Raw genomic sequence first — 15,368 nt, forward strand, 5'->3', positions numbered from 1 at the left:
GAAATCAAGAGTCAGACAGTTCACTGACTGAGCCACCCAGGTGTCCTCAAAGCAGGCAGCTTTTATACCTTTTAGAGAAATAGCAAATTTGTGAAAAATTGACAAAAGAAAGATGTTTGGGCTTGAAGTAGTAAATTAGTGAGGAAGTAACAAGCTTTGCTCACATCTTCTCAGCTCTAACTTCCCTGTCTAGGTCCCTGACACAGGGAGGGTACCTTTCACATCAAAGACTTACTTTCTGCCTTCAAGGAGGAAAAGGAGGTTCAAGCTGTCCTTCTTGCACTGGTTATTTCTTAAGAAACTCAAATTAAAACTAACCCTTAGGCGAAGCGGTGTATTTTGGGGTGCCATATTATGCCCCTTTCAGGAACCAGTTAGTTTACAGGGTGACACACTGCCTACACCCCTCCTCTGATGGTTGGAAATTGGGCAGCTGTTGCTTTAAGAAGCACTTCTTGTTTGAGTGAGTCATCTCTGTCTTCTTGCTTTGGAAATCGAATTTATTTTCTAGATCTTTCAGTCGAGGAATTTTCTTTCTTGCTTGCTGAAGACCACGTTCTGCTCTTGTCTTTTGTGATTTTCTTTCAAGCCCTGCTGAACTCCCTGATAAATTCTGAACGTGGAGAATAGGAAGTGAGTCCCCTGGGGGAGGCAGAAAGTGCAGTTATCGAAAGTAAAAGAAAACTTCTTCCTGGAGGTGTTTCCATCTGCACCCTTCTCATCCCCGCCCTCTTTCAAGGGATTTTTCTCATTGTGTGGATAAGCCCTAAGAGTTTGTGGGAAATTAGGCAGTTCAGGGGTGCAGTGGGCACTTGGTGACTGTGATGTGGCTGGGACAAGGTGGAGCAGGTGAGTGCCTGGAGCAGAAGGAGGCTCCTGAACCCCAGGTTCCTGGGACTGGTTCAGGGGGCACAGTGGAGACTCCTCAGGGTCCCGCCAGGGGCCCAGGTCTCTGAGTGGGCTTTCTTTCCTGGCCACAGCCACGGGCCTTGCTCCTTTTTAACTCAGGGATCTCCACTCCTCTGCTCCGTTTCCCCTAGTGTGTCCTTATATATACAGACACAGTGTCTCTCCTGCTGGATCAGTTTGGAGAGTCCGTGAGGCGCTGTTTACCGATTTCATTTGTTTTCTTTTCCATTCAGGCAGAGGGTTGGTGCTTTCTTCCATCTCCCTCTGCCACCCCGCTTCCTATCCCCCCTGCTGCCTCTCAAAAGACAGCTCTCTAAATCTTCTGATACTATCCCTGAACAGATCCGTATCTTTGCAAAATGTATCATTGTTTGTGTGTGTGTGTGTGTACACTATTTTTTAAAAGATTTTATTTATTTATTCATGAGAGACACAGGGAGAGAGAGAGTGGCAGAGACACAGGCAGAAGGAGAAGCAGGCTCCATGCAGGGAGCCTGATGCAGGACTCGATCCCAGGACCCAGGATCACACCCTGGGCTGAAGGCAGGCCCTAAACCGCTGAGCCACCCAGGGATCCCCTATACACTATTTTTTAACTGTGAACTGGGATGAGTAAGTAATTTCTCTGTGCTTCTGTTTTCTCACCATTAAATGGAATTCATACTACCTCATGAGGTGGTCCTGAGGATTTAATGAGATAATACATGTTAACCACTTCCAACAGTGACTAGTGCTACAAAAGTTCTCAAGTACTAGCAATTATTACTATGTATTGGTATTATTTGGGTTGTATCTTGCTTATTCCGCTTCTTTTTAAAAAAGGAAGCATTCTGGGATTTGAAGTTCCATGTTTTGCCAGGTCCCACTTTCTAACCCCTGGACAGTCTTTACAGTCCTATATAAAGAACTTGCCCAACAATCCTTGGTCTGATCCAACTTGACCAATCTGATAGGTATAAAATGGGTATTGTGTTGCTTTATTTTCCATTTCTGAGGTTATTAAAATGTTTGAGCATCACTTTGAACATTTTGGCTTTTTAAAGCATCCCTGCGAAGGAACTCCATGTTCATACCCATTGTCCCTCTACAGGGTTTCTTCTTCTCACTAATTTGCAGGAAATGTTTGTAGGTTATAGATATTGCTACTCCCGTGGCAGGTTCTGGGAACACAGACAGGAAAGATGTGATTCCTGCCCTTGTGAAGCTCACAGCTGGTCATAAAACAGTGGAATGAACGCTGGGGTGGATGCTTAGGAAGCATCAAGAATCAGGGATTCCCTCCTGGGCTAGGATTGAACTAACAGGATTTCCTTCTGTTGCTGTGTTCTTACTCAATGGACAGATCAAGTGGTAGTGAAGGGCATTGGTAGTACTTACCCTGGCACCCTTATCCTGCCCTCTGCAGGTGAAGAGGCACCTTCAGACACCTCATTTAATCGTCTCAGCTCTAAGGTGAGTCTCTGCCCTCAAAAAGCTAATATTCTATTTGGGGAAAGAAAAAGGACAGTTTCAAAGGAGAGAGGTGTTTAATTGTTTTTCTTTCTACTTTTAACATCGGAACATCTCAGCTGATTCACAGCAAAGAGGCTAGGCTAATGTGTGTTTTGTTCAGTTATATCTCCAGGGTCCAGACTACACTGGGGACACTAGGATTTGTCTGTCCCTTTGGTGAGGTCATCTGGGCCTTTCAGGAGAAAGGGCCTTGACTCTAGAGTTGTCTAGGCTGCTGAGGCTGGGATCTGGTGAGCTCAGGGCCCATGGAGGTGATCCTGGGAAACCATGAGAGTTAGCTGTGGGGGTTAGCAGATCCTCTGAGAACCATGCTGAGGGCCCCACACTTTTCAGATCTCTCGGAAGTGCTCAATAAATATTTGCTGAATGAAAACATTTAAGTCTTCATAATGAACCCAGAAAAATCTGTAAATTCCTGAAATATGAAAAGAAGGGGTTCTTAGTTACCATCCAGACCACCTTTCTTATTTTGGAATGTGGTAATGAGGCCCTAAAGGCAGAATGACCATCCAAACACACAGCCAAAGCCAAAAGCTCAGGTGGCCCAGCTCCCCACCTGTAACCTGTCCCCTGTCCCCTGTTTCTCTCACAATCTTGAATTCTGGGAGGAGATACTGCTCTGGGGCAAGCTAGCCTTACTCAGCCTAAATGAGTCACTATTTCACAAACAGGAAGTAGAGCGGAGCTAGCTTAGTTCTGTACTCTTGTTTTAGTCGTGTGTCGTGTGCCCGGGAAAACAGGCCTCTGGAGAAGCTGCTGCTGCTGCTTGAGGGTCCTAGGATTATCGGCTTCTTTGGTAAGGTTGGATGGGACTCCGGGAAGAAAGACCTTTGATTCTAGACGTTTCAGGCCATTGAGGGTGAGAAAATGGTAAGAATTAGTAGTCCCTCTGAGAGTCATGGGGAGAGCCCCACAGATCCCAGATCTCAAGGCGCCCTCCAGCTTAGGTTAGGTTTTTCTGGAATGTTCCAAGTATTACTATCTTTACAGAGAGCTCATCCTTAATTAAAGCATGGCCAAAGCAGGGGTAGAGTTGGGACTCTGGAAGGAGATAAGGTCTGATTTCTCAGATTCTGACCTTTCTGCCGCAGTAGACTTATTAAAGATTCCTGGTTTTGTGTTTTGGGACTATCTTTGTCTTTCAATTTTTAAAAATATTTTAATCTTTGAAAAAATTATGATTACATGTCTTTTTTTGGTTAAATTCTTTCACTGGCTTCCAACTGCAAGTAGAATAAAATCTAAATCTTTGCAGAGCCTGTCGTTGAAACTCTCCAGTAAGATGTTCAAATTTGAGCCCGACGCCTCTCCTACAAGCTTATTTCTAAACTGATTTTCATAATCGTAACATGAAGATGATAATACCAATTTTTCAAAGGCTTGTAGTAAAATGAGTAAAAACATATTTTTAAGTTTATATGGATATATGTTATAAACGCTTGTATATCATAATAGAAACATTTATGTATATCAAATACTTTTGGGAATAAATTTATTATTAAAATATTAAACATACTTATATTTATATAATACAAATATTTTAAAAAATATTTTATTTATTTATTCATGAGAGACACACAGAGAGAGGCAGAGACATAGGCAGGAGAAGCAGGCTCCCTGAGGGGAGCTTGATGCAGGACTTGATCCCAGGACCCTGGGATCATGACCTGAGCCGAAGGCAGATGCTCAACCACTTAGCCACCAAGTGACCCTACAAATCTATTTATATGGATTTATTATTTAACAGATATCGTATAACTGAAAGTGAAAGAAAATTTCCTCGAGGCGTTGCATCCCCATCCCTTTCTTCTACAGTGTATGCATTATGTATGAAAATATGAAAATATTCAAATTTATGTTTTATGTATGTATATAAACACACAGATATATGTATAAATATATATATGTATTTACACACACACACACACACGACTATAGATGGAAGAAAACCACCGAATATAACCAAAGAATTATTTCTAAATGGTGAGTTTCTAAGTGATTTTTCTTTTTCTCTTTATACTTTTCTGTTCGTTCTCTAAGGAATAAGTTTGACTTTTACTATTTTAGGATCAGAAAAATTCAAGAATAAGTTTTCTTTAAAAATTGTTACTGTGACAAAATTTCTAGCCCATTATGCAGGAAACCTAGGTCCCATAAAACAATATCCATTCCACGATCCTTGTACTTGTGGATCTTTGTGCTTAGAGGCGGCTCGTCATCAACGGTGTAAAATTCTGTTACAGCGAATTGCTTTTCAGGCACTATGACTAGAGAGATGTGTGGTCTAAACAAAGACTGAAGATGATGCCATAGTGTGTCCTGTAAAACCTGGACCAGAAAAGAAGCCCTGCCAGCATTTTCCCTACTAACCCTCCATTTTGATATGCAAAAATCATTTAGAAAGCATTGTGTAATTATTGCAAAGATAATAAAATGAATGAGATGAAACAGCGACAGAGGACAGGAGCCAAGTGCTGATCATGTTATAACCAAACCTCGTATCATCCTGGCCTTGGATTGTAGTATTATTATTATAATATACTGTCATAAAATGCTATTGAATATGTAGTAACAAAAGCCTTAAAGAAGGTTTATTCCTTTGGATCCAATAGTTATTACTCCTAGGAAATTATTCTAAGAAAATAATCAGAGGTGTACACGGAGACTTCCATTTTAAGAGCTTATTCTAAATATTAGCAGAGACTGGTTACATAAATTATGGTCCAATCCTGCGATTTTGTACTTTACAAATTTTAAAATCCATGCTGGAGAAGAAAAAATGAAGATATCAAGATGTATTTACAATATTACCAGTGAAAAGTCCACTTATACCTCAGAAATATGGTATATGAGGGGAAATATAAATATATATAAAATGCTTGGTAGGAAAGATGGTAAAATATTATTAGGTGATTATCTTTGGATGGTGGAATTAGTAGGTAATTTTTATTTTCCCTTTTATCTTTTCTGTGCCTTCTAAAATCAATACAATAAGCATTGTTATCAGAAAAAATTATGGAGGAAAAAAAGACATTCTACTTTTATTTGATTCTTTGGTTCATTTGATTCTGTAAAATGAGATTTTATTTTATTTTTTTATAAATTTATTTTTTATTGGTGTTCAATTTGCCAACATATAGAATAACACCCAGTGCTCATCCCATCAAGTGCCCCCCTCACTGCCCATCACCCAGTCACTCCCCGGCCCACCTCCCCTTCCACCACCCCTAGATCGTTTCCCAGAGTTAGGAGTCTCTCATGTTCTGTCTCCCTTTCTGATATATCCCATTCATTTTTTTCTCCTTTGCCCTTTATTCCCTTTCACTATTTTTTTTTATATTCCCCAAATGAATGAGACCATATAATGTTTGTCCTTCTCTTATTGACTTATTTCACTCAGTATAATACCCAAAATGAGACTTTAATAGAGGTTAGAACTGATTTAAAACTGTAAGGACATTGGAGCTAATGGTGCTAAACAGAGCTGGACCTAGTTTAGGTCCTTTCCAGCTTATGAATGAAATTGGGCCTTTAAGTAGTGATTTTCATTTAAATGTAAGTCCATGTAGGATAAATAATGCATGCACCTGGTAAAAATTCAAGGTGTCACCTTGAATTTTCTGCCACCTTTTTGGCCTCATCCACTCCAGCACTGGGCCTCTAGATCCTCTCTGAAGCAGCCGCTGAAGCAGCTGCCCGTGTATTGGTTCTATTCAAAGATCTGTGAATACACAAATCCACACACCACTTAATAGATCACACAAATTCAATCATGACGATCTTCCTATACTTTTTAAATATCTCAGTAAAGTTTCTTTGAACTTCTCATACTGATAAACAGTTGCTTCTGCCCTTTTGTTCTTTCAAGCAATGCTGCCCTGAAAAGCTGTGTACATGTTTTTAAGTACATGGCGCTTAACCTAATGTAGCAAAAACTCCTGGAAGTCAAATTGTGGGGTCATTTTATATTTTAACCCACAAGGCCAAATTACCCAACTGCCTGTTTTTAAAAAATTGTCTTTTGTAATTTCAAGTTGCTTAAATATTTTTTTTTTTTGTTGTTGTGAATGAGGTTGAATATCTTTTCAAATCTTTAAAAGCCATTGGTTTCAAGAAATAAAGCCACTGGTACTTAACTTTTCTCTGAACTGTGTGCTTATGATCTTTACCTGTTTATGCATTGGATTATTGGTCTTTATCTCTCTTTCAAAAAAAATTAACTTACAAGAGTCTTGTTTTAAGAAAATCAGTCCTTTTTCTACTTTTTCCTAGTCCAAGATTTATTTATTTTTAACGTTTGTTGGCTTATTTTTGCAGAATATTTTAGTTATTATTTAAGGGCATTTATGAACCTTTCTGTAATGGCTTCTAGGTTTTCTGTTGTACTTAGATTCTTTACCACAGCATGATTATTTTAAACAATTCTCCAATATTTCTTTCCTTAGTATTTTAATTTTTCAAGTTTGAATCTCTGATCCATCTGCAGCTTATTTTAACGCAGATTTCAGTTATGATCCATTTCAGTTTGTTCTAGAAGTTTGCCCAATTGTTCTAACACAGTGTGTTGAAAAACGAGGATAGCTCTTTTTTGTAGTGCATTCAGTTTGACTATTTTTCATTGCTAACTTCTAATTACACATTAGTTTCTAATTTCACTGTTAAATTCTAAAGGAGAATATGGACTGGTACTATTTCTGTTGTTTGGAAATCTTGTATTAAGATTTTCTTTGTGGACAACTTTTGTGACTACTTGGTATGTGTTTGAAAGGACAAGTATTTGCTACTGGGAGGAAATTCTGTTAGAGTTTGTCACTTGTGCCACTTCGATCTTTCAGTTTTCTACTCGGTCTACTAGATTTTTTATTTTCAAAGAAAGGCGTGTGGAAGTTTCCTGTTATTTTCAGGGCAGATAGGTTTTCTGAGTTCTCTTAAATTCTTTTTTAAAGTTTAAATTCTTCTAATACTTTATTTTCTTTGAAGAACACAAATGTGGGGGCGCCCGGGTAGCTCATTCAGCTAAGTGACCGACTCTTGATACCAGCTCAGGTCTTGATCTCAGGGTTGTGAGTTCCACATTCGGCTACACACTGGGTGCCGGGCATGGAGCCTACTTAAAAAACAAAACAGAACAACACAAACAGTGTTGTGTTGCTTCTCTGATTTGGTTTCTTTTCCTGGTTGATGTGCCTGTGGTGTGTCATTTCCTGTTCCTCCTTCACTCACTCTCTTACACTAACCTTAAACCCAAGAACAAACTGATGTATTTTAACAGTAGTTTCATTTACACAGAGAATATCTGCATACATCCTTCTTACCATATTACAAGGAAAGGGCAACTCTATTTCCTCACTTCTTTACCCCCTGGTTCTAGTTTTCTCCTTTATTCCCCGGAAGAAACTTTTGAATTTGATATGTCTCTTCCCAGAACCTTGTTACCTTTTTATTTTCTGCTTTTGCATATGTATCTGCAACCACTGAAAATCTCGTATTGCTTTGAGTAATTTTTAAAAATAAACATATTTTTAACAAATATTGTAATGACTTTTTCTACTTTTTTTTTTTACTGTCATAATAACACATCTTGGATAGCTATCATTTTTATTTCAGAAGATGGAGTGGATTTTCTTTTTTTTTTTTTAATTTATTTATTTATGATAGTCAGAGAGAGAGAGAGGGAGGCACAGACACAGGCAGAGGGAGAAGCAGGCTCCATGCACCGGGAGCCCGACGTGGGATTCGATCCCGGGTCTCCAGGATCGTGCCCTGGGCCAAAGGCAGGCGCCAAACCCCTGCGCCACCCAGGGATCCCTGGAGTGGATTTTCTTAACTGCTGCACAATATTCTGTAGTACGACTATACCTTAGTTTAATCAGCCATTTCTATATTGACGGAATTTGGGATGTTTCCAGTTGTTCAGGGTTGCACATTGTGTGGTGACAGTCCATGCGCATAGTCTGTTTAGTACATGTGTGATTCTATGGAATGTGATTTAAGAAATGAACCTGCTAGTTTGCCCCCTTTGATGTCCAGTAGGTTTTGCTTGCTACATTTTTAACATATGTCATTAGGTGATAGCCACATATTTAAGATGTCTTTTCTAAATAAAAGTATTTTCATGATAATTGGTTGCTTTTGTGAAAGATGTAGGCTCTACAGCCTTTGAGAACCCCATACAAAGTGTATCTTTCAAGTGTATCTTTCAAAGTGTATCTAAACAATGATGTATGCTCTAGATTAAAAGGGGAATAAAAGGTTTTGTTCCATAATTCGGCTTCTAAGAGGGAAATAATCAGAGATATGCACAGGATATGTGAAAAAGCTTCTCAATATTATATTATTTTTAAGAGTAAAGGAATTAAAAATCCCTTAAAATAAATTTTGCTATATTTGCATGCTGGAGATCAAGAAATATTAAAAATGTGCCAAAGAAGAATATTTAATGGTAGGGGTAAATGTTTGTTCTAAATATTAGGTGGGGAGGGATCCCTGGGTGGCGCAGCGGTTTGGCGCCTGCCTTTGGCCCAGGGCGCGATCCTGGAGACCCAGGATCGAATCCCACGTCGGGCTCCCGGTGCATGGAGCCTGCTTCTCCCTCTGCCTGTGTCTCTGCCTCTATCTCTCTCTCTCTGTATGTGACTATCATAAATAAATAAAAAATTTAAAAAAAAAATAAATATTAAGTGGGGAAAAATAGTTGTACACACCTGGATATGCAGCCTGATTCTAATTTTTATATGAATGCATCTTTGCATGCACATGCATGTGTGTGTGGTGTATGATAATGATAACTGAGACCATGTTATAATTTACTGTATTTTCAATTTTCATACACACAAAAAAACACTGCTTCTATAATCAGAGTGGGCAAGGGAGAGGGAAGGTGTTTTTTTGTCTTTTTTAAAGGTTTTATTTATTTATTCATGAGAGACACAGAGGCAGAAACAAAGGCAGAGGGAAAAGCAGGCTCTCTGTGGGGAGCCCAATGCAGGACTCCATCCCAGGACCCCCAGATCTTGTCCTGAGCCACAGGCAGATGCTCAACCACTGAGTCACCCAGGTGCCCAGGAAGGTGTTTTAAAAGGAAAAACTACAAATTTCAAAGTCTTTCAGGGTACTTTTTGAAAATATTAAAATTTAACCTTTATGTGCAAATCAAAAATATTTTTATTTACTTATTTATTTATCTATTTACTTACTTATTTATTTATTTGTTTAGAGAGATAGAGCCATGTGTGCAGGGGAGGGTCGGGGTGGGGAGGGACAGAGGGAGAGGGAGAGAGAATCTTAAGCAGGCTCCACTTCCAGCACGGAGTTTGACGCAGGGCTCAGTCTTGTGACCCTGAGATCATCACCTCAGCTGAAATCAAGAGTCAAACTCTTAACTGACTGAGCCAACCGGGTGCCCCTCAAATATTTCTATTTTAACATTGGATATAGAAAATACATAAGTCCTGGTTCACTTGATCATTACCTCAAGTAATAGAATCAGGATTTGTGTTTTCATCCAAAAAATGTTAGCCAGTGCAGGGAACTGCCTCTAGAGGCACATGATCCTGAGGCCTTTGGGGTATAACACTGTGGCATGTCTTCCCAGCACCATTGTTTCAGTCAGATCCCATTCTTTCTCTGGCCTCTGGTCCTTTTGGCCTATCCTCCACACATATTTTTAAATTTTAATTTAAATTTTTTAAAAAATATTTTACTTATTCATTTGAGAGAGAGAGAGAGAGAGAGCAGGGAGAGGGAGAGAGAGCGAGCACGTGTGCGGTGGGGAGGAGCTGAGAGGAAAGGGAGAAACAGGCTCCATGCTGGGCAGGAAGCCTGATGCAGGGCTCTACCCCAGACCCTGAGGTCATGACCTGAGCAACAGGCAGATGCTCAACTGACTGAGTCACCCAGGCATCCACTTTTTTTTTAAAGGGGTTTATGTATTTATTTGAGAGAGCCAGGTCACACAAGAGACAGCATGAGTGGGGGAGGGGCAGAAGGAACTGGAGAAGCAGGCTTTCTGCTGAGCAGGGAGACAACCAGGACCCCAGGATCATGACCTGAGTGAAAGGCAGATGCTTAACCCACTGAGCCACCAGGCGCCCCTATCCTCCACACTTTTCATGTTAATCCCAAACTGGATGACATTACAGTCCTTTCTGAGTTCCCCATCACCTCTAGGGTAAAGCCTGAGCCTTTGCCCTACACATGAGGCCCTTTGTAATGGTTCCTGGCCACAGCTTCATCCCTATTGCCACCACTTCCCCTCCCAGACACTCATGGTTACTTTGTTGGGCAAATTGTGCCTGCCTGAGTTGACTTGAACATTCTCGCCTCCATCTTCCACATACATTTATTCCCACCTCCTTCCCAAAGGTGCCTGCCATCCAGGAGGCCCTTTCCCCTGGCTATATTCCTACTGTGCCCTGGTTAACTCTCGAACCATTGGCTAATTTGTATATCCACCTTCCAAAATAGTGAGCTACTTGAGAGCAGAAACCTGTCCTATTTGTTTTGTTTTTTGTTTTGTTTCTTCCCTGTGTCCTCAGTAAGACATCTGGTGTAGTAGAGATAACAGCACTTGATGAAGGAATAGACCAGTAAATAGTACTTCTCTTCCTCGTCTGAACATAATATTGTGTTTTGACCTAGGTTAACAACTACCTCGTCCTGATACTTGACCAACATGGATTTCAGCAAATGTCTCTACAATATTGGGGAACAGCTGGACAGTGACGAACTGGCCTCCCTCAAATTCCTGAGCTTGGACTACATCCCACAGAAGAAGCAGGAGCCCATCAAGGATCCCTTGATGTTATTCCAGAGACTCCAGGAAAAGAGAATGTTGGAGGAAAGCAACCTGTTCTTTTTGAAGGAGCTGCTTTTCCGAATTAATAGACTGGATCTGCTGATGACCTACCTGGACACCAGCAAGGAAGACATGCAGCAGGAGCTTCAGATACCAGGCAGAGCCCAGATCTCTGCCTACAGGTGGGGAGGACCTCCACGGTTCAGGCACTGGGAGGCGTGGGTGCAGCGGACGGGTGTCTGTGGGCAGGGCTGCTTGCGGCTGTCTGTGTGGTATGACTTTGGAAGTTCCTTGAAGATGTCCCACCAGGGCCAGATAGAGAAATTTAGAGACCTTGTATATAATTCAGTAAAAAGGTGAAGCCAGAAAATTAAAAAAAAAAAAAAGTGTTTCCAAAGTGCAACGTTACCTGTAGGTGTGCTAAAATTAGAACAGTCGCCTGCTGGATGTTCTCTCTGTCTACCCTTCTGTTGCCTCTGCTTGGTTGATGTCTACATCGCATGCTTACTTTGCTTATTTCTGGATGAAGCATTGCCCCTGCTTACCTGAAATCCCCCTCCACCTGCTTGTGGGTGACTATGGAAACGCTCAGTGGGGTTTTAGGCTTTTATTTCACAATGAAAAACTTGCATCACAGTGTCCTCCAGAGAGAGGGATGTGCGGCCAGTATCCTGGACCAGCCAGGCTGGACCCCACAAGGACTGCCGAGCCCTGGGGCCCAGCTGCTGCCAGGAGAATGGTGGTAACTTCAGTCGTCTGTCCTGCCCAACACCTTGCAGCTGGGTCTCTCCCTGCCTGTGGGATAGCGGGTACCCAGGGGTGATAACAAGCCATGTTCTGTTACGTTTTTATGAATTGGTAACAGATTTCTTTGTGTGTGTGTGTGTGTGTGTGTGTGTGCGTGCAAAAAGGTGATTTTATTAAAATATGGGCAGAAGGGGCTGCATGGGGTGAGTGATCATATATATAGGTAATAGACTTTAAAAACAGAAACACATTACCAACTTCTGTCTTTCAACATGCCGTGTTATCAGATACTCCCTAAAGTTATTTTTAGCTTCCCTTCTGAAAACTTCTACTCAAGCCTTAGCTGTGGCCCATTTCACCCGTCTCTTCTTTCTTGTCAATAATGATGGCATGTGTGTGACAGTGAGTCCTCACAGCCAGGGCTGAAAGCCACTATCCTCTACTTTTGTGGCCTATTTTTTTAAAAAAGATTTTATTTATTTATTCATGAGAGACACAGAGAGAGAGAGAGAGAGAGAGAGAGGGAGAGAGGCAGAGACACAGGCAGAAGGAGAAGCAGGCTCCATGCAGGGATCCCGACGTGGGACTCCATCCTGGGTCTCCAGGATCAGGCCCTGGGCTGAAGGCAGCGCCAAACTGCTGAGCCACCCAGGCTACCCTAGTGTGGCCTATTTGTGAATATAAATGTCTCTACCATGTTAAGCTGCCCAGTTTGTGGGACATTGTTATGGCAGCCTTAGGAAGCTCATACACCCAGGACATCTCTTTTGCCACTTAAAATCAAAATTCTCAAGAAGCTCTAAGTAGAGAAACATATGATAAAGAACATGCCAAATCTTGGGTCTCTGAGACTATGGGCCAGGACATTCACAAATGTTTTTGTGTTGTTATTTTCCTTTACATAATAGTGGAAGGTTTGCTAACTTATTGAACTTTGCTTTGCTCCTTCAACAAATGTATCTCAAGAACTTATCATAGATGAAAAAATAATAATGCCTGTTGTGTATTGAACACTTAGCATGTTGCCAGTTGGCTTCAACACGTCAGATAAACTTGTTCGTATTATTCTTAATATGTTCCAATGGTATATAGTATTATCTACAAGTTTACAGATGAGGGAAAAGAGCGCATAACACATCCAAAGTCACACGGCTCTGAGATGATGGAACCAGAGTTCCGAAATCAGTCTAGGCCCTCTGCACTTACACACTTCACCTCGTGACCCCCTGGGCTTATGGAAACAAAAAGGGCACGAACCCTCCTCTCAAGGGGCTCAGAGGGCTTCCAAAGCAGACAATTACAACATGTGTGTAAACTTTCTGGGGATACAAGGCACCATGGGGTGAATGCATTCTCAAGCATACTCGGGCGGGACTCAAGCTTAGTGGGTGACTCTGTGTCTGAGGATGGACAAGGGAATGGGGATGTGAAAGCATAGATAAAGGTGGGGACAGGACAGCTGGGTGTGTTTGGGGAGTGGAGGGGGACTGGTGGTGAGGAGTCGCTAGAGAAGCTGAGGGGGTAGGCTGGACTCGCTGCACAGAGGTCTGTATTCCAGAACCGAGTGTTGAGCCTTCCTGTGGAAGTTGACAGCTAGGAGAGCGCTAACAAGTTTTAATCAAGGAAGTGATGATCCAGTTTGCATGTTGAAAAGTATAATTTCCAAAATAAAACTTTCCTTTTTTTTCTACTGCAATAAGTGACTTTATAGTGGAGGACCAAGGAAAAACAAAATTCATCTCACTGAAATTAACTGTGTGGCATAGTCAGTGGAACTGCAAATTCTGTTAAGGGTAGAGCATTGGGGCATGAGTCAGTAGTCTGTTATGTCCCTGCAGCAGCCTCTTTCCAAAGATTCAACTCATAAAGTATGTCATTAGCTGTCTTTAAGGAGTGGTGACTAGAATCAAGTTTCCACTGCAACTCCTTTTGTCAAATGGGAAATTATCTGAGAAGCCATTTCTAAAGTGTCTCCATTTCCCACCACAGGGTCATGCTTTTTCAGATTTCAGAAGATGTAAGCAAATTGGAATTGAAATCCTTTAAGTTTCTCTTGAGCCGGGAGATCTCCAGATGTAAATTGGATGATGATTTGGTAAGCCCTGGTGATGTTTCACCAAGATCTGGTCCTGAGGTTGAGCCAGTCAGTGGGGACTGCTGCGACTGGAGAGAGGGCTGGTCCAGTAAAAGCAATCTGGACTCTCACTTTTTAACTAGGGGAAAGGAAAATGTTGTTGGGCAGCAGTGTTGCAGATACAATTCCTTTGTATACTGTGAAGTACTGCTCACATTAATTATCAGGAGCAGGGCAGAGTCAGTAGCTCGGAAAGAAGACTGGTGGTAGAAGCATAGCCCAATGTGGGGAAGGACTGTGGTGAGCTGGAGACATCTTCCCACTTCTGTAGTCTCTGAAACCACCTGGGACCTGGAACTCTGTATGTGTGCATGTGCGTGTGCATGCGTGTGCGTGCATGTGAACATGGGACTGGAGGTGAATCAGGGACCAGAGGCAGTGTCAGGAGAGACGCAGCTCCCAGGGCTGTCACTATGGGGACCAGGCTACCTTGTCTCAGCCATGCACCTCAAGCTGTTTCACAACTTCACCTAATTGTGTCCATGGCTGATTTCAGCACAGGGCTTGGGGCCTGGGTGACACCTGATGTCACTTTTCCTCTACCTTCTCATTTCTGTCTTCTTGGGCCATACAACACAGAATTGCTTCTCTAGTGCTCTACTGGCTTTATAAGATCTACTGGGATGTCCTGTCAGGAGGGTTAGTTTGGGAAACTAGAGTGGGCCCTCTGTTTGGAGAAAGTAGAATGAATGAATGAATGAAAGAAAGAAAGAAAGAAAGAAAGAAAGAAAGAAAGAAAACCTAATCTAAAAACCAGTATGTCTCATCCAGTCTTCCAACTTTACTTCTCTTCCTTCTAGAACTTGCTTGATATTTTCATAGAGATGGAGAAGAGGGTCATTCTAGGGGAAAGAAATTTGGACACCCTGAAAAGAATCTGTGACCAAATCAACAAAAGCCTGCTGAAGAAAATCACAGATTATGAAGAATTAAACAGAGGTAGAAATAACTTGACTACTGTGAATTAGCAAAATGTATTCTTAAATTGACAGATCCCTCTATGTCACAATTATTTCTAATCAAATGTTTCTTTTTTAATTCAGAGCAAACAATGAACCTTCAAAGAAGTCTAGATGAAATTTCAAATGGTAATATGAAATATGTTTTTAAGACTTATTCAGTTAATTTATTATCAGATACCCCCATTGCTTCCTCTCCCCACAACCTTCTATCACATCCACATCTTAATGGACGTGATACCTACTACCAAGTAGGCGGCTTGGTGCCTACTTGTTGTCACTCTCTACATGTTGAAAGATATACAACTAT

General features: G+C 41.3%; 1 protein-coding gene across 12 annotated transcripts in view; it reads left to right on the forward strand.

The window, feature by feature from the left end:
- The window catches only part of CASP8 (caspase 8), a 40,583-nt gene that overhangs the window by 18,036 nt on the left and 7,179 nt on the right, over window positions 1–15,368 (forward strand). For 3 of the 12 annotated variants that reach the window (XM_041737548.1, XM_041737546.1, XM_041737541.1), the window contains 4 exons: window positions 11,062–11,400; window positions 13,955–14,060; window positions 14,900–15,038; window positions 15,143–15,187. In XM_041737548.1, the coding sequence (XP_041593482.1) occupies window positions 11,096–11,400; window positions 13,955–14,060; window positions 14,900–15,038; window positions 15,143–15,187 (595 nt within the window). In that variant the 5' untranslated portion in view covers window positions 11,062–11,095. Of the gene's footprint in view, window positions 1–708; window positions 850–2,251; window positions 2,362–3,134; window positions 3,218–11,061; window positions 11,401–13,954; window positions 14,061–14,899; window positions 15,039–15,142; window positions 15,188–15,368 lie in introns of those variants that run through there. The other 9 variants (XM_041737539.1, XM_041737537.1, XM_041737543.1 and 6 more) reach the window with 7 other exon arrangements.

Source organism: Vulpes lagopus, chromosome 22, assembly GCF_018345385.1.
Source record: "Vulpes lagopus strain Blue_001 chromosome 22, ASM1834538v1, whole genome shotgun sequence".
In the NCBI taxonomy this organism is placed as follows: domain Eukaryota; kingdom Metazoa; phylum Chordata; class Mammalia; order Carnivora; family Canidae; genus Vulpes; species Vulpes lagopus.